This window comes from Dreissena polymorpha, chromosome 1 (assembly GCF_020536995.1).
Source record: "Dreissena polymorpha isolate Duluth1 chromosome 1, UMN_Dpol_1.0, whole genome shotgun sequence".
Taxonomy (NCBI): domain Eukaryota; kingdom Metazoa; phylum Mollusca; class Bivalvia; order Myida; family Dreissenidae; genus Dreissena; species Dreissena polymorpha.
Genome location: NC_068355.1, coordinates 23,417,663 through 23,440,561, shown reverse-complemented (window position 1 = coordinate 23,440,561; position 22,899 = coordinate 23,417,663). Strand labels below are relative to the sequence as shown.

General features: G+C 35.6%; 1 protein-coding gene and 1 long non-coding RNA gene across 2 annotated transcripts in view; both read left to right on the top strand.

Moving 5' to 3' along the window:
- Window positions 1-536: 536 nt before the first annotated feature.
- LOC127844646 (mediator of RNA polymerase II transcription subunit 12-like) overlaps window positions 537-22,899 on the top strand; it is a 28,988-nt gene continuing 6,625 nt past the window's right edge. Inside the window, exons 1-7 of the mRNA XM_052375425.1 lie at window positions 537-1,325; window positions 5,621-5,679; window positions 6,070-6,272; window positions 8,090-8,158; window positions 12,676-12,840; window positions 18,885-18,941; window positions 21,126-21,278. Coding sequence (XP_052231385.1) covers window positions 1,057-1,325; window positions 5,621-5,679; window positions 6,070-6,272; window positions 8,090-8,158; window positions 12,676-12,840; window positions 18,885-18,941; window positions 21,126-21,278 — 975 coding nt within the window. The 5' untranslated portion in view covers window positions 537-1,056. The remainder of the gene's footprint in view (window positions 1,326-5,620; window positions 5,680-6,069; window positions 6,273-8,089; window positions 8,159-12,675; window positions 12,841-18,884; window positions 18,942-21,125; window positions 21,279-22,899) is intronic.
- LOC127874413 (uncharacterized) lies at window positions 4,265-5,282 on the top strand. Its single transcript, XR_008046880.1, has 2 exons — window positions 4,265-4,493; window positions 4,645-5,282. It is a non-coding gene; the product is annotated as an uncharacterized LOC127874413 (long non-coding RNA).

Sequence of the window (22,899 nt, the reverse complement as noted above, 5' to 3'; positions counted from 1 at the left end):
AATCGCCTTTTGTTATTTTGCTGAAATGACATTGCAACGTCAAATGACGTCACGAAATGTAAACAACATTCTGGATTCATCATTATGTTTGCGTAAATATTTATTTAATTTCCTCATTTTAAAGCATGTGATAAAAAAGATCTGACACTCTTTGTCATTTCATACCATGTTTTATTTAACTCATCCAGGATATTTGTTAGTAAGCTCGCCAAAGGCTCGCCAAAGGCTCATTACTAACAAAATTCCTGAACTTGTTTAATAAAATATGGTATGTATATTGTCCCAAACAAAATTGATCTTACACACGGGACTCTAACTCAATTATACAAAGATAGCTTTCTTCAATAAGACTTTTACTACCCTTAAGTTCTGTTGTTGATATGCATACTGTAAGCAAAGCTTTATTCATATTTCATTACTGCCTTGGATTTTCCTGCTGCTATTTAGTGTTCCTGGGATAATGTTTTAGTTTGATAAAAATCAATGTTATATAAGCAATAACAAAAACAAGACATTCAGTGTCAATTAAGCAACAATTTAATGCATACTTTATCAAAGATGGACTTATTTTATAAAGTAATGTACCACATTAAGTGTCAATAAGTGTCAATTAAGTTCCCCTTTGAATTCTGTGATCAATTGTGAATTAAATTTGCAAACTATTTAACCAAAGAACATGCATGAAATGTTATTCAATGTAAAATAGTCTGTGTGACAGTACAGTTTTAGGAAACCTAACACCTCCCCAATGCCCACGTGATAGTTCAGTGAATATTGATTGGCTATTTACTGGTTTCATAATCATGTGGTAGTCAGTTAAAATAGTTACACTGTTTACTGGTAACACAAAATTGGGCTGCACATTAGTACAGAGATCATAGCACTCTTAGCTGTTTATCGGATTTGTTCCTGTTAAGTTAAACACCTTTTTAAAAAAGGTAAACTTTAAATCAACCTCTGTGTTTGTGGAATAGGTTGCTATATTGACAGAGATACATTGAGTATTTTTACTTGCAAATACAAATTGCAGTTTGCGTTTTACTAATACACTACAAAATGGCATCATTTTCTCAGTCTTCTATTGAGGAGGGTTCTGATTTCGTTCCTGAATATTTATGTAATGGTAGTGCCTGCAAAGACAAGAGCACTGTGATGAATGCTGAGGTTTACTGTGAAACGTGTGACAAGTTCTTCTGTAAGAAGTGTTGTGGCTTACATGACCATTTGTTTACAGGTCATAATGTTCTTGGAAAGGAACATGAAAATAAATGGTCTGTATCCAATGAGAAAGACAGCACATCACAGAAATTGAAAGTGGACTCCAGGTATTTATAAAATGCCTTTGTTTGTAAAGTTTTATTATAAATCTCATTTTTAGCTCATCTATTTTTTTAAAAAAAAATTATGAGCTATTGTCATCACCTTGGCGTCGGCGTCAGCGTTGGCGTCGGCGTCCGGTTAAGTTTTGTGTTTAGGTCCACTTTTCTCATAAAGTATCAAAGCTATTGAATTCAAACTTTGTACACTTGCTTACTATCATGAGGGGACTGGGCAGGCAAAGTTAGATAACTCTGGCCTGCATTTTGACAGAATTATGTGCCCTTTTTATACTTAGAAAATTAAAAATTTGGTTAAGTTTTGTGTTTAGGTCCACTTTTCTCATAAAGCATCAAAGCTATTGAATTCAAACTTGGTACACTTACTTACTATCATGAGGGGAATGGGCAGGCAAAGTTAGATAACTCTGGCGTGCATTTTGACAGAATTATGTGCCCTTTTTATACTTGGAAAATTGCGGTGCTCTTGTTAAATACATGCAATATTTAAAAAATTGAAACTTTGACTAAGGACACAGTTACTCTACCAGAAAATTTGGATTATATGGTTTTAGGGCATTAATTCCCTTAAAATCTGATATTTCAGGAGGATAAACTCAAGAAAAGCTATGAGTAGTCTAATCATGTTAGTTCAGATATAGTTGAAACATTATAATTGAAACAGCTCAAATGAAAATATTGGTACACTCCATGATATGTTAATGTTGCTCCTTTTAGAACATGATTTCCTAAAAATGTTTTTGTCAATAACGGAAGAAAGCTTCACACCTATAAGTTAAACAAGAGCAAGAACAAGTGACCTTGACCTTTGACCTAGTGACCCAAAAATGGGTGTGGTGTGTAGAACTCATCAAGGTGCAGCTACATATGAAGTTTCAATGTTGTAGGTGGAAGCACTTTTAGTTTAGAAGCAATGTTCAAAACCTTAACAAAATGTTCAGGTTTTAGCGGACGACGACGGACACGACGGCGGACACGACGAGCTGGCTACGACAATACCTCGGGTTTTCTCCGAAAACAGTCGGGCTAATAAGATACAAAGTGTGTGTGGAGTTGGGAATTAGTGTATCTTATAAATAGGTTATGCAACAGTATCACTTTCAACTCAGTCATTACATGCCAAATTTGAATATTATTTTAGGGTGACAGATTTATGCACTCAATATAACTATCTTGTTAAAATAACTCATTTACCAAATGATACTTCATAACAAAATTAAAAAGTAAAATAAAAATGTTTTTCATGGAATTAATGGTATAGATGTTTTCACTGCCTAACAGTTGAACTATGTTCACAAAACTCTTTAAATTTTGTATGTCAGATAAGCAGCAAACTCTGAATTATATAAAATGAGCTGGTTTAACTGTTCCTCATTCTGAGTTGATTTTTTTAAATCTTTACCAATATTGTTGAGAATGTTAACTTATTATATGCTAGCCATGTGTGAAGGCTGATCTCATCAACACAGGGACTTTTATGCAGTGTTTTTTTCTTCACCTATATGGGAATGGTGGCGGGGCCCTTCCAAAAGGGAAAAACACGTCGTTTTTTAGGAAAAGGGGAAAATTACAAATTCACTCTTTTATATGTAATGATATTTATTATATGAATACACATGTATGTATGAATGCAATAGTCACAGCTGAATGTCTCTGTCCTTTTTCTTAAATATATATCAATGATTGTTTCAACATTAGTTTCAGACAGTTCAGCCGTCATGCACAGTCTCAGTTTTCCTAGCCAATTTGAGTCTAATTGGAATTTTTTTAATCGATAAAATGGCAAATTTGAGCATTTTTTATCAATAAAATGGAGCAAATTGGAATATTTTTATCAACAAATATCGACTCAATATAGGTACATCAGGCCTTTTCCTGGCCATTTTGGGGAAAAATGAAATTGATGTGAAAAGTGACCACTGATTTGGGAAAGACTAATTTAATTCTTTATGATAATTCAAAATCATATTAATATTATATTTATATACTTTGTTAGTTGTTTATGAAATAAATCCGAGATATATGTATCATTAGACAGTTCTTTCTAAAAAAAAAAAAAATTAAAAAATATTTATTTTTTTTGTTTTTTTTACTTCTGGAGGGGATTTTTTCTACAAAAAAGGGGAAAAATATATACTATTGTTTGAGGGGAATGGGGCCAAATATCGGCCCCAAAATTGCATTTAAAAAAAACACTGTTATGTAATGGTACTATTGCTTACATTGTTTTTTTTAAAGCAAAGTCATTTTGGCCAACAGTTTTCATCCAAACTTTATAAAGTCTGTTATCTAAAGATTGCTTTACACGTCAATGAGTGTTAATCAAACAAAAGAATGTAACATTGACACTGCTACTTTTCCTGGACATCCTCCAACTATTTTTTAAAATAAGGTTCAAATATAAATGCCATAATTATTGCAGGCCAAAACCAGACAATGCACTATTAGTCAGAATGTTTGCCTGTTGAGCGGGACACTTTAAGATTGCCAATACAATTGTTTTTCTGCCAAAAAAAGCAAAAACTTATAGATCTGGTAATTTAAATGGTAGACTTTTCATTAGAATTGCCAGTCAATTGCATTTTAAATTTTAATCAAAAGCATAAAAATACTTTATAAATAATTTTTATTTAAAAAAAAAATATTTGTGAAATATAAAATAATCAAGAAATCCAAGTAATATCACTAAATATACTGATATAAACACAGTTGTACGATTGCCAAACCCATTCACAAGGGAGAACACTCAATCACACCCTCTTTTGTGGGTTACATTACACAAAGGCAACTTAATGCCTTTATTACAGATGCGCATTGCATAAATCTGGAGCGCATTATAGTTGTATCTGATAAATAATGAATGTTTCGTTATTGCAAAAAGAACACTAGAAATGGCGCGGCAGAGGCCGACGCGTATCCCCACGCCGCATGTTTGACCCAAGGGCGCCCCAGGGTTGATCATGGGGCCATGCATAGTTGAGATTGACTGTATTGTCATAAGAGAAGTTCAGTATCAATAAGAAGTGAATGGGTGTAAAAATAAAGAAGTTATAGTAAAAGGCAATTTTGGGAGGGTGTGGCCTATGTGGGCGGGGTGCCCCAGGGTTGGTAATGGGGCCATGCATAGTTGAGATTGACCGTATTGTCATAAGAGAGGTTCAGTATCAATTTGAAGTGAATCAGTGTATTAATGAAGAAATTATAGTAAAAGTCAATTTTGGGCGGGTGTGGTCTATGTGGGCGTGGCGCCCCAGGGTTGGCAACGGGGCCATGCATAGTTGAGTTTGACCGTTTTGTCATAAGAGAGGTTCAGTATCAATTTGAAGTGAATCAGTGTAGAAATGAAGAAGTTAATGTAAAATAACCTAATTTTTTTTTATAGTAAATGGATTTTTTTGGTGGGTGTGGCCTATGTGGGCGGGCGCCCCAGGGTTGGGATTGGGGCCATGCATAGTTGAGATTGACCCTAATGTCATAACAAAAGTTCAGTATCAATTTGAAGTGAATCCGTGTAGAAATGAAAAAATTATAGTAAATGGAAATTTTTGGTGGGTGTGGCCTATGTGGGCGGGGCGCCCCAGGGTTGGGAATGGGGCCATGCATGGTTGAGATTGACCGTATTGTCATACGTGAGGTCCAGTATCAATTTGAAGTGAATCGGTGTAGAAATAAAGAAGTAAATGTAAAATAACCTAAAAAAATGAGTGATAATTTCTGACGCGGCCCCACCCCAACCCCTATAACTTTTGACCCAGGGGTCAGATCAAAATTCCAAATAGTGCACCGTCGCACATATGCTCATAGCTACCATGTGTGTAAATTTCAAGGTTCTAGTGCTTTTAGTGTAGGAGGAGATAGTGGCCAGGACGGACGGACAGACGGACGGACAGACGGACGGACAGACGGACGGACGGACGGACGGCGGAGATCACCACAATATCCCCACCTTTTTTTCAAAAAGCGTGGGGATAACAAAATGTGGAGTACACTTATAGGCAAAACAATTGCTTGCAGGGTATCATTTCAACTTGACTTTGACACATATTTAATGGGTATTATTTTAATTAGGACTGATACAGGTATTAACTGTACAGACTGCATTGTGTAATTATTTATTTATGTTGATACGGACAAATGGAATCTCAGAGGGATGCTGGGACAGAACTTGCAAAACCGAGGCAATCCTTTCGATACATATGCCATGTATGTTGAAAATGTCGCAAAAGTTTAGATTCTTGGAAAAGTAACTATAATGATGCTTAACGTATGTTGTTTCTTTGTAGTAGACCTCAACCAGGTAATAAGGACCCCTCAAAGAATCGTGTGTTGAAAAAAATTGCAGGTAACAGAATCTTTTTATATCTTCAATATGTCTTTTTACTGCCCAGCTAAGTTAATATTTGATGTTGATTCATGGCCAGTAGATAAATTGAATTTCTGGGAAAAAAATCACATTTTGTTGAAATTTTTCTGTATGACATCGTGAGGTTGAATTTTGTTTGAAAATGCAAACTATACTATTCACCTAGGCATCTGCATTGTAGAAAGTTGCTCTGTGATTCTAAATTATGACGTGGTTTCAAAAAGACTGTTTATTTAGCCCATACTTTCCACACCATTTAGTAAAAATAAAGTTAAACAAATTTAAAAAAACAACAGAACAATCAGAATTGGGTGTTGTCTCTGAAAATAATGTATTTCACATTCCTAAATCTTCTTTTAACTTCTTTAGCTTTTGCGCAGCGAGTTTCTAAGACTTTTAAAGCAGTAGAAATGCCTGCCAAGAAACCTTCCCAGGGTCAGGAGACCATCAGGCCAAGCAGGGACGCCTTCACAGCTGGTGCACAATGGCACGTATCCAGCGACAATGTGTCTGGTAGGAGGGCTGGCTGGAATGATGACAAGAAAAATCCAATGAGAGAAGGCACATTCACGGTACGGACTTTATATGGACGAAATGTTTGCTGTAATGATTGTTACTGTTACACGCTCTCTACAAAGGTGGTTTTCAAAGGGGTTATACTTGAATCAGCATGTTCATCTGTCTGTCAGTTTGTCAGCAGACACAGACTTCTCCGAAGATATTCATCTAAAATTTTAAACATACAGCATTTAAACTTTCATTCAATGGTTCTTATGTTTTGAGATTGTGCATGTTCAGATTTCATGCATTTTTAAGGTCACAAGGGCGTGAGGTACAGTTCTAATTAAATTATAACAACAAAGGAATAAGTGAATTTAAATATAGATTGAATGCAACATGCACAAAGTAAAAGTAAATTTCTATGTACAATAAACCTGCATTTGCATGTATCTTTATCTTATGACTTACTTATGTAATTTATCTTTACCTGTTATGCTTTCAATTGCATTTAAGAGTACAATATTTTTATAAAAGTCATCTGCAAATAATAATCAGATGAAACATTATTATGCCCCCCTTCGAAGAAGAGGGGGTATATTGCTTTGCTCATGTCAGTTGGTCTGTCGGTCGGTCTGTCCGTCCACCAGGTGGTTGTCAGACAATAACTCAAGAATGCTTGGGCCTAGGATCATGTAACTGTATAGGTACATTGATCATGACTGGCAGATGACCCCTATTGATTTTGAGGTCACTAGGTCAAAGGTCAAGGTCACGGTGACCAGAAATAGTAAAATGGTTTTTGAATGATAACTCAAGAACGCATACGCCTAGGATCATGAAACTTCATGGGTAGATTGATCATGACTCGCAGATGACCCCTATTGATTTTTAGGTCACTAGGTCAAAGGTCAAGGTCACGCTGACCCGAAATAGTAAAATGGTTTTCGGATGATAACTCAAGAACGCATACGCCTAGGATCATGAAACTTCATAAGTAGATTGATCATGACTTGCAGATTACCCCTATTTGATTTTGAGGTCACAAGGTCAAAGGTCAAGGTCACGGTGACCCGAAATAGTAAAATGATTTTCGGATGATAACTCAAGAACGCTTTTGCCTAGGATCATGACACTTCATAGGTACATTGATCGTGACCCGCAGATGTCCCCTATTGATTTTCAGGTCACTAGGTCAAAGGTCAAGGTCACAGTGACAAAAATCGTATTCACACAATGGCTGCCACTACAACGGACAGCCCATATTGGGGGCCTGCATGTTTTACAAACAGCCCTTGTTATAAAAGACATGATATTTATGGAATTATTGCTCTTTATATCTTTGCTCTTGTGTGAAATTTATGTTTGTCAATAAATAACTGAAACTTGTCTGTTTTTCCACCCAAAGGGGAATATATACTTTTGAGTCCAAACAGTTCTTGGGGTTTATGACTTAGATTGTGAACGCACTTCTTTGTCCTATTTTTATGGATTTCTACAATCATTGACTTAAAACTATTATTTAATTTACATAAATAGTCACTTTATTCAACCATTCAGCAACCAATAATACTTACGATCTAGTATGACTGTGTAACTGTTACTGATCATGATCCAAACATGGTACTTTAACTGCACTTGAACATCATGTCCTACCATTTTTGTATTAAGCCTCACATCTTTTTAATGACCAGTAATTGTCTTTATTACCACGTTTATATGACAATTACATGTATATGAGACTGTTTTGTTTAAATAAGTTAGTATTTTTGGGGGTGAGTATATTCTTTTATCTGTCTTTTTAACCTAGAGCTACATCTGTCTGTCTGTCGCCTTGTGTTGTCTGGTGGTTTGCCATAGCTACGAGCGGTTGTTGTTTTGCATGTTGTAGAGTCGACTTTCGTTGCCAGGGAATAAACGCCAAGCGCCATCTGTACCACTACAAAATTACAATAACATCGTAAGTTTTGATACATAGGCGTGGAGTTTCACTGATTGTTTTATTATAAACTCACTATTCCTTTGCTTTTTGATATTTATATATTTTTTTGAGTCTCTTAATTTACTGAACAATATAATTGTGAAAGTTTTATCGTAATTGTTTAATCCATTTATTGTTTTTAGCTCACCTGAGCGATAGCTCGGGGTGAGCTATTGTGATCACTCACCGTTCGGCGTCCGTCCGTCCGTCCGTCCGTCTGTCTGTCTGTCTGTCTGTCTGTCTGTAAACAACTTGTAAACATCTTCTTCTACTAAACCATTGAGCCAATTTCAACTTAATTTCATGAGGAGCATCCCTAGGTCATGGGACAAAAGAATTGTTAAAAAAAATTTGATCACATAACCAAGATGGCCGCCATGACCATATATGGTAAAAACCTTAAAAAATCTTCTTGTCAGAAATCGCTCATCAGATTTTGAAAAAAATTCACAGGGATGACCTTTGAAGGCTCCCCTGAAAAAGTTGTTCAAAGAAATTTGATTCGTCAGAAAACATGGCCGCAGGAGCTGGTTGAACTTTGCATGTTTATTCGTTTTTGCCTATTTTGTGAAAACTTTCAAAAATCTTCCACATTTTTTGTCCGATCCTTTCCAAATTTGCACAGTGTCTTTATATCAATGAGGACACGAACCCTACAAAAAATGAGCATTATTGGTCCATGAAGTACAGAATTACCTCCCCTTGAATTGAGAAAATGGTGTTTATGCAATAAAGTCCAAATTTTTTATCCAATTCTTTCCAAACTTGCTCAGTGTCTTCATATCAATGAAAACTTGAGCCCTGTCGAAAATGAGCAACATCGGAACATTAAGTCCAGAATTATCTCCTTGAGATGGCAGATTTAGAAATAATTATAGTGTACTCTTTTTTCCAATTAATAGTGCTATTAGAGTAAAGGATTTGCTGGCTACAGGCCAGGTTTCTCTGACACGATTCTCTTCTGATGGCTTTGCTGCAGACCACATAAACCCTTAACCCAGAACAGTTAATTCTTTCTGCAAATGTTTGTGACTGTGGAAATCATTGAAATAAAAGGAGAAATTGCTGAAATTAGCATTTTCTCCTTTCATCACAATGCTTCCTACCCTATTAAATCAGTTTCTTCTTATTCCATTATAATTTAATTTGTCGTCTGCAACCTCTTTCAATTTGAAAAGGGTTAACTGCCAGAAATCAATTAATGCTGTAGTTTTGTTGATGATAAATTATTTTTCCTTTAAAATGGGAGGTGATTATTGCTTAGGAAATTGCTCTGGTAGGGTTGAATCATCGTGGGAAATTGAGAAATTGTTCAGTCCAAAATATGTTGATTGGTAAAAGGATTTATCCTTATGCAAACATGGGTTGCCTGTTTAGTCGATGATATCTTGTCAATTTTGAGAAAAAGGAGGAATCTCTTCAAAACAAGCAAAAATTCCTTTTATCTCAATGTTTAAGTTTTTAGGGTACCTGAGCAGATCATATTCTCCTAAACCATTGAGCCAATTTCAACCAAATTTCATGTGGAGCATTCCTACGTCACGAAAAAAAAATATTGTTAAAAATAAATTTGGTCACATAACCAAGCTGGCCGCCATGCCCATATATGGTCAATACCTTAAAAAATCTTCTTGTCAGAAAGGGCTCGTCGGATTTTCAATTTTTTTTACAAGGCTGATCCATAAAGGCTCCCCTAAAAATTTGTTCAAGAAAATTTGTTTCTTGTCAATTACCATTGGGCCTAAGGCTATTAAATTTGTTCAGGTGAGCGATTCAGGGCCAATGTGGCCCTTGTTTATATGTGGATTTTATGTTTTTTCTGGTGAAATATGTGCAATTTGGGAAATATTCAGTTACATGGCAGTGGTTTTAATTTAATGATCATGAATACTTTTTTTAAGGAAAAAACATTTACATATATATTTAAAAATAGTGTGATGTTATTTTTGGAATTTCTGTTTTTCAACTGATTTTTTATTTAACAGATTTGCTTTAGCATTGTTAAAAGTCTCAATTGTTTTCCTATAAAAATATTTTTTTAATCTGTTGATATACTTAAGACAATAAAAATGTTTTTGAATTAACTTGATTTAACCAAATTAACCTTAAATGGAGTTGATTACAGATTGAAGCCTTTATTTAAGTATGTCAGTAAATGCTATGTATTAATCAGGGAATTGTAGAGCCCCATTATAATGACAAAAATAGAATTAAAGAAAGAAAGTTTATCTCCGCTGTAGACTTGAACCTTTGTCCTTCAATAAAATAGCTATTTCCTAAACAAGTCAGCCATCAGGACTGTTATGAACGTGCAGTCATTAACCAGGTTTTCCGAAGGAAAAAACTGGTTATTAGATTGGCGAATGCGGGCGGGCTGGCTGGCTGGCGGGCTGGCTGGCTGGCGGGCTGGCGGGCTGGCGGAATAAGCTTGTCCGGGCCATAACTATGTCGTTCATTGTCAGATTTTAAAATCATTTGGCACATTTGTTCACCATCATTGGACGGTGTGTCGCGCGAAATAATTACGTCGATATCTCCAAGGTCAAGGTCACACTTTGAGTTCAAAGGTCAAAAATGGCCATAAATGAGCTTGTCCGAGCCATAACTATGTCGTTCATCGTCAGATTTTAAAATCATTTGGCACATTTGTTCACCATCATTGGACGGTGTGTCGCGCGAAATAATTACGTCGATATCTCCAAGGTCAAGGTCACACTTTGAGTTCAAAGGTCAAAAATGGCCATAAATGAGCTTGTCCTGGCCATAACTATGTCATTCATTGTGAGATTTTAAAATCATTTGGCACATTTGTTCACCATCATGGGACGGTGTGTCCCACAAAAGAATCACGTCAATATCTCCAATGTCAAGGTCGCCACGACTAAAAATAGATTTAAAAAAAAAAAATTACAAAGGGGGTTAATTTTTTTTGGTCATTTCAAAAGTTCAGTTTGAGTTTTCTCCCTTTATCATATTTTTTTTTCACAATGAAAACCTGGTTTTGTGACAATTTTGTCCCTTGTTTTATACTTTATACTAGTGATCAAAGTGTAACAATATGAATGAAAATAGCAGAATCCTTTGAAATTATGCAATCATTTCGCGTTTGTAGCGCTTTGCATTTGTTTTCTTATTCATATGTTGATACATGTTATTAATGAACACAACTGAATTTCAAGTATGAGTTAACATCCTTAGTGTTATTTCGCTCCCTGATTGTTATCGTTATTCAATTAGAAAGTTGCCATTTTGACACATCCTGTATACATGTCCCTTTAAAACCTTTTGATAAACATTTGAAGTTTATGAACACAACATTTATTAGAAATTGATTGATACATTTCGATACATTTTTGTTTGGTGATGGGTAAAAGTTCACAAATGGGATGTTTTATCTTAGATGTTGTACATTAAGCTAACAGTACTAGTAAGATTTGCACTTAACTAATGGTGCGGCACAGCAGTATATAATTTGCATATGTTTTCGCTTGTTATTTGTTTTTGGAAAGAACTATGTGGTAGGCAAAACATGTCTGTTTGTGGTTTATATGCCTCTAAAAGTTTCACCCTAAGTTATATCTAAATTTGGGTGTTGGGATGTAATTCCTGTCCAGATTTACATACTTTGCTCGGGCCTTGCTCTGTGAAAAAGAGTATAATGCATGTGTGTAAAGTGTCATCCCAGATTAGCCTGTTCATTCCGCAAAGGCTAATCAGGGACGACACTTTCCGCTTTTATGGTATTTTTCGTTTAAAGAAAGTCTCTCTTAGCAAAAAATCAAGTTTACACAGACAGTGTTGTCCCTGAGTAGCCTGTGCAGACTGCACAGGCTAATTTGCTAAAAACACTTTACGCACATGCATTAAACGCCCTTTTTACTTAGAATGGCCCATATAAATATACAAGACTGCTCCGCAAAAAATGTGTGTCAGTCATAGGTATATCAATTACATTGTAAAACTTTATTCAATGTTGTACATTCTTCTGATATGAAACTGCATTCGGTCTGTGATACTGTATTGATTCTGAACATTTTGTATTCCCTACTTACTTGTATAGCATGTTACCTGCTCTATCCCAGGACTTTCAAGCACTGTTTAGACATTTTGAAGAAAGGTCTTGACTGACTACTGCATTTGAGCCTCGCTCTGTGAAAACTGTTTTTAATGCATGTGCATCAAGTGTTGTCCCAGATTAGCCTGTGAAGTCTGCAGCTGACTGCACAGGCTTATCTTGGACAACACTTTACACACATGCATTAAGACCTGTTTTCCCAGAGCATGGCTGAGTTTTTTTTTTTAAGTCCTCATTTATAAAGGAAACATTAAATGTTCTAAGACCAGTTTCCAAAACATGGATTATCCATATTAAAATATATAAAAGGTGTACATTAAAAAAAATGCAGTGCCTGGATGTTGACCAGGGAGAGATTGGAAGCTCTGAAAAGCCTGAATGCATCTACTAACTCCCGCCTGTGTCATGTGACCTGTTACAGCATGCTGCCACTCAGCCATCTCAGGTCATGCCTTCTCAGCCCCGCCCCACTGGGGACCCCTTTGGGGCTCGTATTCCAAACAGTAGCTACGGCAATCCGGGGCAGCAACCATACCAGTCGTCCAGTGATGTGAGGGTACCCCAGCAGACTCAGCCGTATAACCCTGTACGTCTACTTCTCATGTACTCAACTGAGTTTATGATAAAAAAGACGTGTTCTGGCAAAACTGGGCTTAATGCATTTGTGTAAAGTGTCGTCCCTATATTAGCGTGAACAATGCATAGGCTTATCAGGATTGACACTTTATGTCTAGACTAGATAGTCATTTAGAAGAGATTTCTTTTAATGAAAAATCTGTGCAATCGGAAAATGTTGTATCTGATTAGCCTGTGCAGACTGCACAGACAAATATGTGACTGCACTTTAAGCCCAGTTTTCCAAGAACAGGGCTCATTTATCATGTAAATGTTTTTGGTGGAGTTCCTTGCAATCACCATTTAATGCTAAGAGTCAGGCATAAGAATCTTCATGTTTTCAGAAGATTTTCTTGTTATTTTCAGGGCTCGACATTAACTTTTGAAGCCACTTGTACGGTCGGTCAAGTTGACCAAAATTTCACTTGTCCTGATCAAAAAGCAACTTGTCCTGACCATTATATTTTATTCTGCTCAGTACTTTGCAAAATAATGACATAATACAAAATGCTCAAATCATAAAGACTTTAATCGTTCAAAAATACATGTTAAAATAATTGTAGGCAATTTCAATTGAAAAAGAACTGACTAGAATAACAGGAAAACTAAGGAATATTGATTTTTAAACATTATACAAAGCCATAATACCCAACAAAAACTTGTGTTTTGCCACCATAAAGCAGAAAATGTTCAAGTGATGTATATGTACAGGTAATTGTCTGTAAGATCGGTGTGTACCAGTGTGGTAAAATGCATATTCTTTACAAGGGAGAATATTCTTGTTATCTTGGCAAAGACAAATGTTCAGGGTTGCTTCCCTTGTGAACAGTACGGTGTAGTATCACATGGAACTATCGGAATATCTTGGGGGCTTTGTCGTTTAAAGGTGAACAACATAAAACAAAAAAGTTTTGTGGTAACTCCACAGAAATAACGGATTTAAAGGCATTTTTTCTAAGTAATTAAATTCTAAGGAGCACTTGTCCCTTCGGACTAGCAAATTCTTTATTAACTTGTCCAGACCAACAATTTGGTTGTCCCGGACAGTTGGACTACCGTTAATGTTGAGCCCTGATTTTGTATAAATCTTATGATAAGTTGTTGAACTTTGTAAGTTTAGTTTAAAAAAATTTAAGATTTACAAGGGGAATGTGTTAGGGTTCAGATTTTGTTCAAAATATGTATTCTCATGCCAGTTATGAAATCCCCGTTCAGTTCATTATTGTGTTTAGGGATCTTTTGTTTGCTGCCCAAGGAAAGCGGTTTAAAACATGACTGATAATTGCACAATTGAAGTGTTTTGCTTGTTTACTGTGAGAATTTTATGCAGCTGATGCATTTGTTCTAACCCACTGGTGACTAGTTAAGCAATATAGATTATTTAAGATATTGAGTGGTCTAAACTGGGACTAACATAATCAAGTTTGCAGTGGTATTGTTTGATAATAGGTGTGTACCTTAGAATGCTACAAATGGCAGTTTTAAGAATATGACATCATTTCACCAATGTTTCATTTAACTGATATTCCATACATTTTCCCATTGACAAAGCTTGACCATCAACTGAAGAAACCATATTGCTGGTCTAATGATTAGAGTTTTTAATATAACAGGAATATTAATTGCCTGATATTTGTCGAGTAAAAAGCGAAGAAATATCATCCTGGAAGTCTACAAGGGCATTGGAACGAAAAAAATGAAAATTTGTTTTGAAATTTAATTTAATTTTCAAGTATACTGTAACACTATATATATTCCTTTAAATGTTCAATGTTTAATTCCTATAATATCCCCCCCGAAGAAGAGGGGGTATATTATTTGCACGTCGGTCCGTCTGTCGGTCGGTCCACCGAATGGTTTCCGGATGATAACTCAAGAACGCTTACGCCTAGGATCATGAAACTTCATAGGTACATTGATCATGACTCGCAGATGACCCCTATTGATTTTCAGGTCACTAGGTCAAAGGTCAAGGTCATGATGACTCGAACCAGTAAAATAGTTTCCGGATGATAACTCAAGAACGCTAACGCCTAGGATCATGAAGTTTCATAGGTACATTGATCATGACTTGCAGATGACCCCTATTGATTTTCAAGTCTCTAGGTCAAAGGTCAAGGTCACGGTGACTCAACACAGAAAAATGGTTTCAGGATAATAACTCGAGAACGCTTACGCCTAGGATCATGAAACTTCATAGGTACATTGATCATGACTGGCAGATGAACTCTATTGATTTTCAGGTCACTAGGTCAAAGGTCAAGGTCACAGTGACTCGAAACAGGAAAATGGTTTCCGGATGATAACTCAAGAATGCTTACGCCTAGGATCATAAAACTTCATAGGAACATTGATCATGACTCGCAGATGACCCCTATAGATTTTCAGGTCACTTGGTCAAAGGTCAAGGTCACGGTGACTGGACACAGTAAAATGGTTTCCGGATGATAATTCAAGAAATCTTACGCCTAGGATCATGAAACTTCATAGGTACATGGATGATGACTCGCAGATGACCCCTATTGATTTTCAGGTCACTAGGTCAAAAGGTCAAGGTCACAGTGACTCCACACAATAAATGGTTTCCGGATGATAACTCAAGAAAGCTTATGCCCAGGATCATGAAACTTCATAGGTACATTGATCATAACTGGCAGATGACCCCTATTGATTTTCAGGTCACAAGGTCAAAGGTCAAGGTCACAGTGACAAAAAAGTATTCACACAATGGCTGCCACTACAACTGACAGCCCATATGGGGGGCATGCATGTTTTACAAACAGCTCTTGTTTAATAAACTAGTTTAAATGTTAAAGGTGTCAATGATTCAAAAGATCTATTGCACATAAATCAGCATCATCATTCCCTAATCCTTTGGGAGGAAATGAGCCACAACCACACAGAGCTCCTCAGCTAGGAAGATCTGTTGTGGGCTTCTGGGAGTAGCTGATCCATGGTAGGGACGTCCACCCTTTCACATTGTCCATCCAGCTTTTTTGCTGACCTCCTTGTGTGTGACCTCCCTATGCCAAAATGGAGGAATTAAAGATATCTTATAAAGAAAACTTGCAAAGTGGACTTGAAATCAGTTGATCTTGTGACTAAAACGTTGACCAGTGTCACTTAATGGATAACTGTTACTTCATATTCAAAACATGAAGCCTTTTTATGATCATGAGCATAGGTTATGTGGCACTGTACAGTTGACACATTTTTTGAAAATTCTCTCGAGAATATTCAAGTTCCTGTAAAGGGTAGTTTTTTTCAGTAAGTTTATGTGTATTTCGTCACAGTGGTCCCTATTTGATGTCTTAAGCATCCAGACAAAAGAAATCTCCATAATCGTCACTCTTAAAATTACAATTTATAAAATAACACTTACTGATCAGCAGGGATCATATTTTTTTCGGTTTTGTCGGTCCTAGACCGATTGGGGTCATGAAAGACCGATTGAAAATCCCAAAGAGTCGGTCCGATTCTGTTTGCTAAAATTCCCATGTCATGAAATAGATTACGCAGTGCACATGCTAGCATACCCTAATTTCATTCTTATCTCGAAGGTGTGATAAACCATTCACTGCAGTCTCTAAACCGTTCAGGACCAGTATATTGCTCGTCAGCCGACTAGTATCAGCGTATGACCCCAAACAACAAACGCGGTTGTGTATTAGTCAAGCGTGAATAACCCGGTGTCAATATCAATCAATAATTTCACTGGCTTATACCTAGCACACTAATCGGTCTGTAATGTGTGCTCGTCCACGATAAAATCGTTGACAGTTACTTCGGAGATTAAAACCTCGATGTTATCCTCATGGAAATTTCATGCATGATACAGTCAGTAAACTTTCATATAAACAAAGAAGAAAATTGGATATTCTGCAATAATTGTGGGCGGACCTTATACCCTGAAAGCATGCGCTGTAACTAAACTAAACATGCCGATACATTTTCCACCAGCGTAATAATCCGGCAATAAATGAATGAAAGTTGCGGTTTTAATTGACAGAACAGCCGAAAGTTATTTTTATGGGCGGAACTTCACATAAAATAGTACACAAGAAAAATAATATACATTGTATTAGTAAAAATCGTATTAGAATCGGAATAATTTGTATACTTTATTGTTTGTTGTTGAATAACCCACGACCGGAAGTTAAGATGCGTGGTTTCTAATCACTTGTGCTTCGCACTCGTGATTTAATCCTTACGCATCTTAACTTTGGGCCGTGGTTTATTGGACAACAAACTATAACGTACACAAATTGTTTTTCAACTATTTGGTTTTATTATTGCCAGTAGCCAACCTACGCACAGACATTTGTTTGGTTCAGTGCATGTTTGTAAGCTAGTATCGAGTCGACAACGATTTAAAACATCAGTATAGACTTACACAGATTAATAATATTGACAACGATGAAAAGTCAGATAAAACAGTTACCGAAACAACAATGAAAAAGCTAATGATAAAACCAATTGAGAAGTTCCGTTTAAAAAAATGCTTAAGGCAATTTAACTTGAACATTATTATACCCTCTTCATGAATGGCAAAATCAATGGTATATATTTTAACGTAACTTGTCATAATTTCGGATAAAAATTTTCGGACACTTTTTCCACATTTAAATCGAGACAGATTGATGTTGCTGGAAAATATGATCCCTGCTGATCAGGGTATTTTACTTTAAAAACCATTGCGTGAACAGATTAACAACCCCGCTTTTATGGGGATTTTAATAATACTTTGATTGCTGTGCAGATTCTAACCCAACACTATTCAACCTTCAATATTTTCACACGCTAATCAATGTGATCATTAATTTCATATTCTCAAGTGTCACTTTCCGTCTCAAATTACTCCACAAGTGTTGTCTATTACAAAGTGAAACTCAAATGAAAACATGTTTTTCATATCTATTCAAATAGTTTTATTGCTATACAAACTGCTTCAACCTCATTCACACCTACAGTTACCCGCTGTTTGGTATGTCAACAACAGCCCTTTCAACCAGCAAGATAATAGGGTGAAGTATTCTGGAAAAAAACATGGTGTTTATTATGAATAAATACGCTTGCAAAATGAATTTTTCACTCATAAGCAGTGTTGTATAATATTGAAATTAGGGGTTACCACACTGTGCGTAATACACGTTAAAGTACAGTAGTGAAACGAAAGTAACCATGACAATATGTACATGTACGATGGCAATTATTTGTAAAGATAAATGATATGGTAAGTTATTGTTTAGTCGTGCGTTCTTTTTGAGTTGTGGGTATAGAGATTGTGTGAAATCCCTTGATAGATAGAACGTTTGCATATGATGAAGTTCGTTACAGAAAGAAGTTTTGACACAGTCACCATCGTTTTGCTGATAAAAAATGTGACAAAATCAGGTGAATTTTGTGATACATCATAACTCCATACGTTCTTATCAAATATTGCCTCCTTAATTTGTTGTCCATATAGTGTTTTAAAGTAACAAAAAATAGTTTATTTATGAGTATTTCCATGCAACATCGTCTGTTGAAATCTGTTTTTCGCAAGAAATTAACCTCTCACCTTCAATGTCAGTTTAAACTTTAAAGGCTATTTATAGCATGCAAATCTGGAAATTGGGACATCCATTCAGAATCCACATCTTAAGAAGAACCATTATTTTCAATATGGCGGTTGGACACAATCAACATAATCGATTATTTTGATGTTAACAGAAAAACAAAATTTGACAACAAATATAACGACCAAAGTTTGATATTTTATTTCCTATGATTCATGGTCATATATTTATAAAATAGTATATAAAAAAATTGTGGTGTAACATTTTATGAAAATTACCCACAAATCAACTAGAATATTGCATACTAATAATATTTATAGAAAGTGCATTTCAAAATTTTGTGAACAAAATATATCCATAACTGCAGTAAATTTAATACACATACGCTATAAAAGGTTACACATATACTGGGCAAGCTTTGTAGAATGAAGTTAAGCCCATAAGATTGTTATTGCAGACGGATGCTGAGAAAGACCAGTCAGAATTATTAAAGAAAGACGAGCTTCGAAATCAGGTATAAAACTTTTCATTTTCTGACTTGTTGAATAAATTCAATTTAAGTTGTACTTTTATTTATCTTAATCTGTTTATTTAAAGCTCATGTAAGCACATATACTGCTGATAAGGAGATTTAACCCTTTGCATGCTGGGAAATTTGTCGTCTGCTAAAATGTCGTCTGCTGAATTTCTAAAATTAGCATTTTCTTCGATTTTCTTTCAAAGAATATTATCAGAATAGCAAACAGTTTGGATCCTGATGAGACGCCCTGTTCTGTGGCGTCTCATCTGGATTCAAACTGTTTGCAAAGGCCTTCAAAATTCGGTTCCCGCACTGAGAGATTTAAGGACTCTGTTATTCGTCAGTCTGCACCCATTAACTTTTTTCAACGCAACGCCTCTCCTTAACTGCTCTGCAGATCTATACCAAACTTCACAGGAATCATCCTTGGTTGAATCTCTTTGCAATTTGTTCAAATTATTTTGGAAATTGAGCTCAAAGGTGCAAAAGAATATTTAGAAAAACAATACTTTGACAATCTTATAAGGGTCAGTGATTTAATATTTGATGTCTGACTTTGTATGGTGGTCCTAAATTAAGTGTGTTCAAATACTGTTTTTGGGATCAAAACTGGCTATCCCCAGGGGTTACATTTCAAAGGGGTAAATAACTTTTAAAATCCTTTTCTCAAAAAGTCAAATGGCAAGAGCTTGTGTATTTGGCATATAACATTGTATAGTTGTTCTAGCTACCAAGGATGTTCAACTCATTCCCCTGGACTCATAACTGGCCGCATCGAATGGTCACAAGATTTATGTAGACTTATATCGTAAATTACAAAAAAAATCTCTGAAACCGCAATGGTCAGGTGTTCAATATTTGGTGTGTAACCCTTATAGGTTGGTCATCAAATCATTCCATTGAGTTCAAAATTGGGCTTGCCTTAGGGTTTTCTTGTTTTATTTATTTGTATTTTAAACTTAAAATTTAAAGTGTTATAACACAAACATTATTAAGTCTGCACATTACAGTTTTAAAGCAAACATCATAAAGTCTGCACATAACAGTTTTTAGGCCAACATCATTAAGTCTGCACATAACAGTTTTTAGACCAACATCATTAAGTCTGCACATTACAGTTTTTTAAGCTAACATCATAAAGTCTGCCCTTAACAGTTTATACGCTTACATCATTAAGTCTGCACATAACAGTTTTTAGGCCAACATCATAAAGTCTGCACTTACCAGTTTTAAGGTCAACTTCATTAAGTCTGCACATACCAGTTATGACGCTAACATCATTAAGTCTGCACATAATAGTTTTTACTCAAACATCATTAAGTCTGCACATAACAGTTTCAAGGCCAACATCATAAAGTCTGCACATAACAGTTTCTATGCTAATATCATAAAGCCTGCACATAACAGTTTTTAGGCTAACATCATCAAGTCTGCACATAAACAGTTTTTATGCTAATTATGATAAAGCCTGCAGATAACACTTTTTTGGCAAACATCATTAAGTCTGCAAATAACAGTTTTTACGCTAACATCATTAAGTCTGCACATAACAGTTTTTAGGCCAACATCATAAAGCCTGCACATAACAGTTTTTAAGCAAACATTATACATCTTGCACATAACAGTTTTTAGGCCAACACCATAAAGACTGCAGATAACAGTTTTTAGGCAAACATCATACATTCTGCACATATCAGTTTTTCTGGTAATATCATAAAGCCTGCACATAACATTTTTCAGGCAAACAAAGTCTGCACATCCAGTTTTTAGGCCAAAATCATAAAGCCTGCAGACAACAGTTTTTATGCAAACATCATAAAGTCAGCACATAACAGTTTTTAAGCAAACACCATAAAGTCTGCACATAATAGTTTTTAGGCAAACATCATAAAGTCTGCACATAACAGTTTTTATGCTAATATCATAAAGTCTGCACATAACATTTTTCTGCTAATATCATAAAGTCTGCACATAACAGTTTTTAGGTCAACATCATAAAGTCTGCACATAGCAGTTTTTGCGCTAACATCATAAAGTCTGCACATAACAGTTTTTATGCTAATATTATGAAGTCTGCACATAACAGTTTTTATGCTAATATCATAAAGTCTGCACATAACAGTTTTTATGCTAATATCATAAAGCCTGCAGACAACAGTTTTTATGTACATGACTTAGGTGAGCAACCTAGAGCGTCGTCTGCAGCAGTTGGAGGTTGAACAGGTTAGGAATGAGAAAGAGCAAGAGAACCGTCGTCTGGAGGAGCAGCGAGTGCGAATGCAGCTTGAGTATGAGGAGGAGAAGAAGAAGATTAAGGCTAGAGAGGAGGAGGTAGGCAGAAGGAGGAAGGTGGTACAGGATAGGTATAGGCAGTAAGTGTGTATGCAGTGTGAATATGGGCAGGCGCAGAAGAAGTGACGCTCTATCAAATATGTTCAAATTATTCCAATTTGATGAATAAGAAGTTCAGTGGAGCTTGAAAAATAAAAAAAAGAAAAGAAAACTTTGAAAGTCTAGAAAACCACAAGGGTCAGGGGCTCAATATTTGGGGTGTAATTTTTCTTGTGGTCCTATATTAAGTTTGTTTAAATCATGTTTCTTGGGTCAAAACTGACCCCGCTCCAGGGGTCACCAGATTGTCTTAGATTTTTCAAGAAAATAACTTTAAATGTTCTTCTCTGAAACACCAAGGGTGATAGGTTTGGTATTTGACATGTGACATCGTGTAGTTGTTCTCTACCAAGTTTGTTCAAATCATGCCCCTGGGGGTCAAAACTTTTCAAGGGTCACAAGCTTTATATGGACTTTTATTAAGTAACTTTATAATATTAGACGAGAAGTTGTTCAATTTGATTGCCCCATACAAGTTGACCCTCGCCAATAAAACTCAAAACTCGCCTTATACGAGAAAAAGGCGGCCAATATGGAAAAACACGGCCAATACTGAAAAAGGTCGAGATTCAGCCAATCAGAAACCAGGAAAAACTCTGCCTTATATGAGAATCAAAAATTTCGACAATTGTGGACGCCATTTTGAAGTTGTATGCTTAGTTTTGGTGCAAATGTTTTAATCTTTAAAAATATAATATTGCAGTTTACTTAAAGCACTCGGCCCCTTATATATTTAGCTCCCTTTTTCGACAAAAACAATTGTGCAGTGTAACCACAACAGTAAGGTTCAATATCTGAGCATATGTACATAAATAACAACTTTATATATTTTCAAGCTACAATGAGCTCCGAAAGCAAAACTAATTCAAAATCATGGAGGACTTACAGATTATAAATGCAATTCCTTATGGCAATAAGTAAGTTTTCAATCCTTAATGTCTTTCTGAGTTGTATTAAAAACAATGGTAGTGAATCCAGTGTGGCTGGAATGTTATTCAGGTAAATTTTGCATAATTTTGCGACCTGACAAATTGTGTTCTTCCATTATGTAATGTCTCGAAAGCATCTTTCGTCATATACTAAGTTTAAATGGTATTGTTCCTATGCTTTATCAGTAATATCGCCTTCATATTACAATATTAATGAAATAATAATTATTCTTCTGCAATTAAATGCATGGAACATATGTTTCCTCTTGCAACAATATTCAATATTCGTTTTAAATTAACGAGATATCTCTTAAAAGGTATTTTGGTGTACATTACATTTTCAAAGCATTTTGCATGGGAATATAAACAGGGAAAAAGTTGTATAGAACAGAATTTTTGCTACTTTTCAAAACTTCATACTTGATTCAGTGTTTTTTTCAACGTTTTGGGAATGGGCCCGGGTCCCTTTGGATTGAGATAATTTTGCGGCGTTTTGACTAAAATTGGGAAAATTAGTGTTGTTGTTGTTTTGCTAAAAAATGCTTCAAAAATGAGGGTTCAAGTGTGCGCAGTATTATATTAATTAAGGTTGACCTTATATGGATGGGAGATGAACAAAATATTGAGATTTA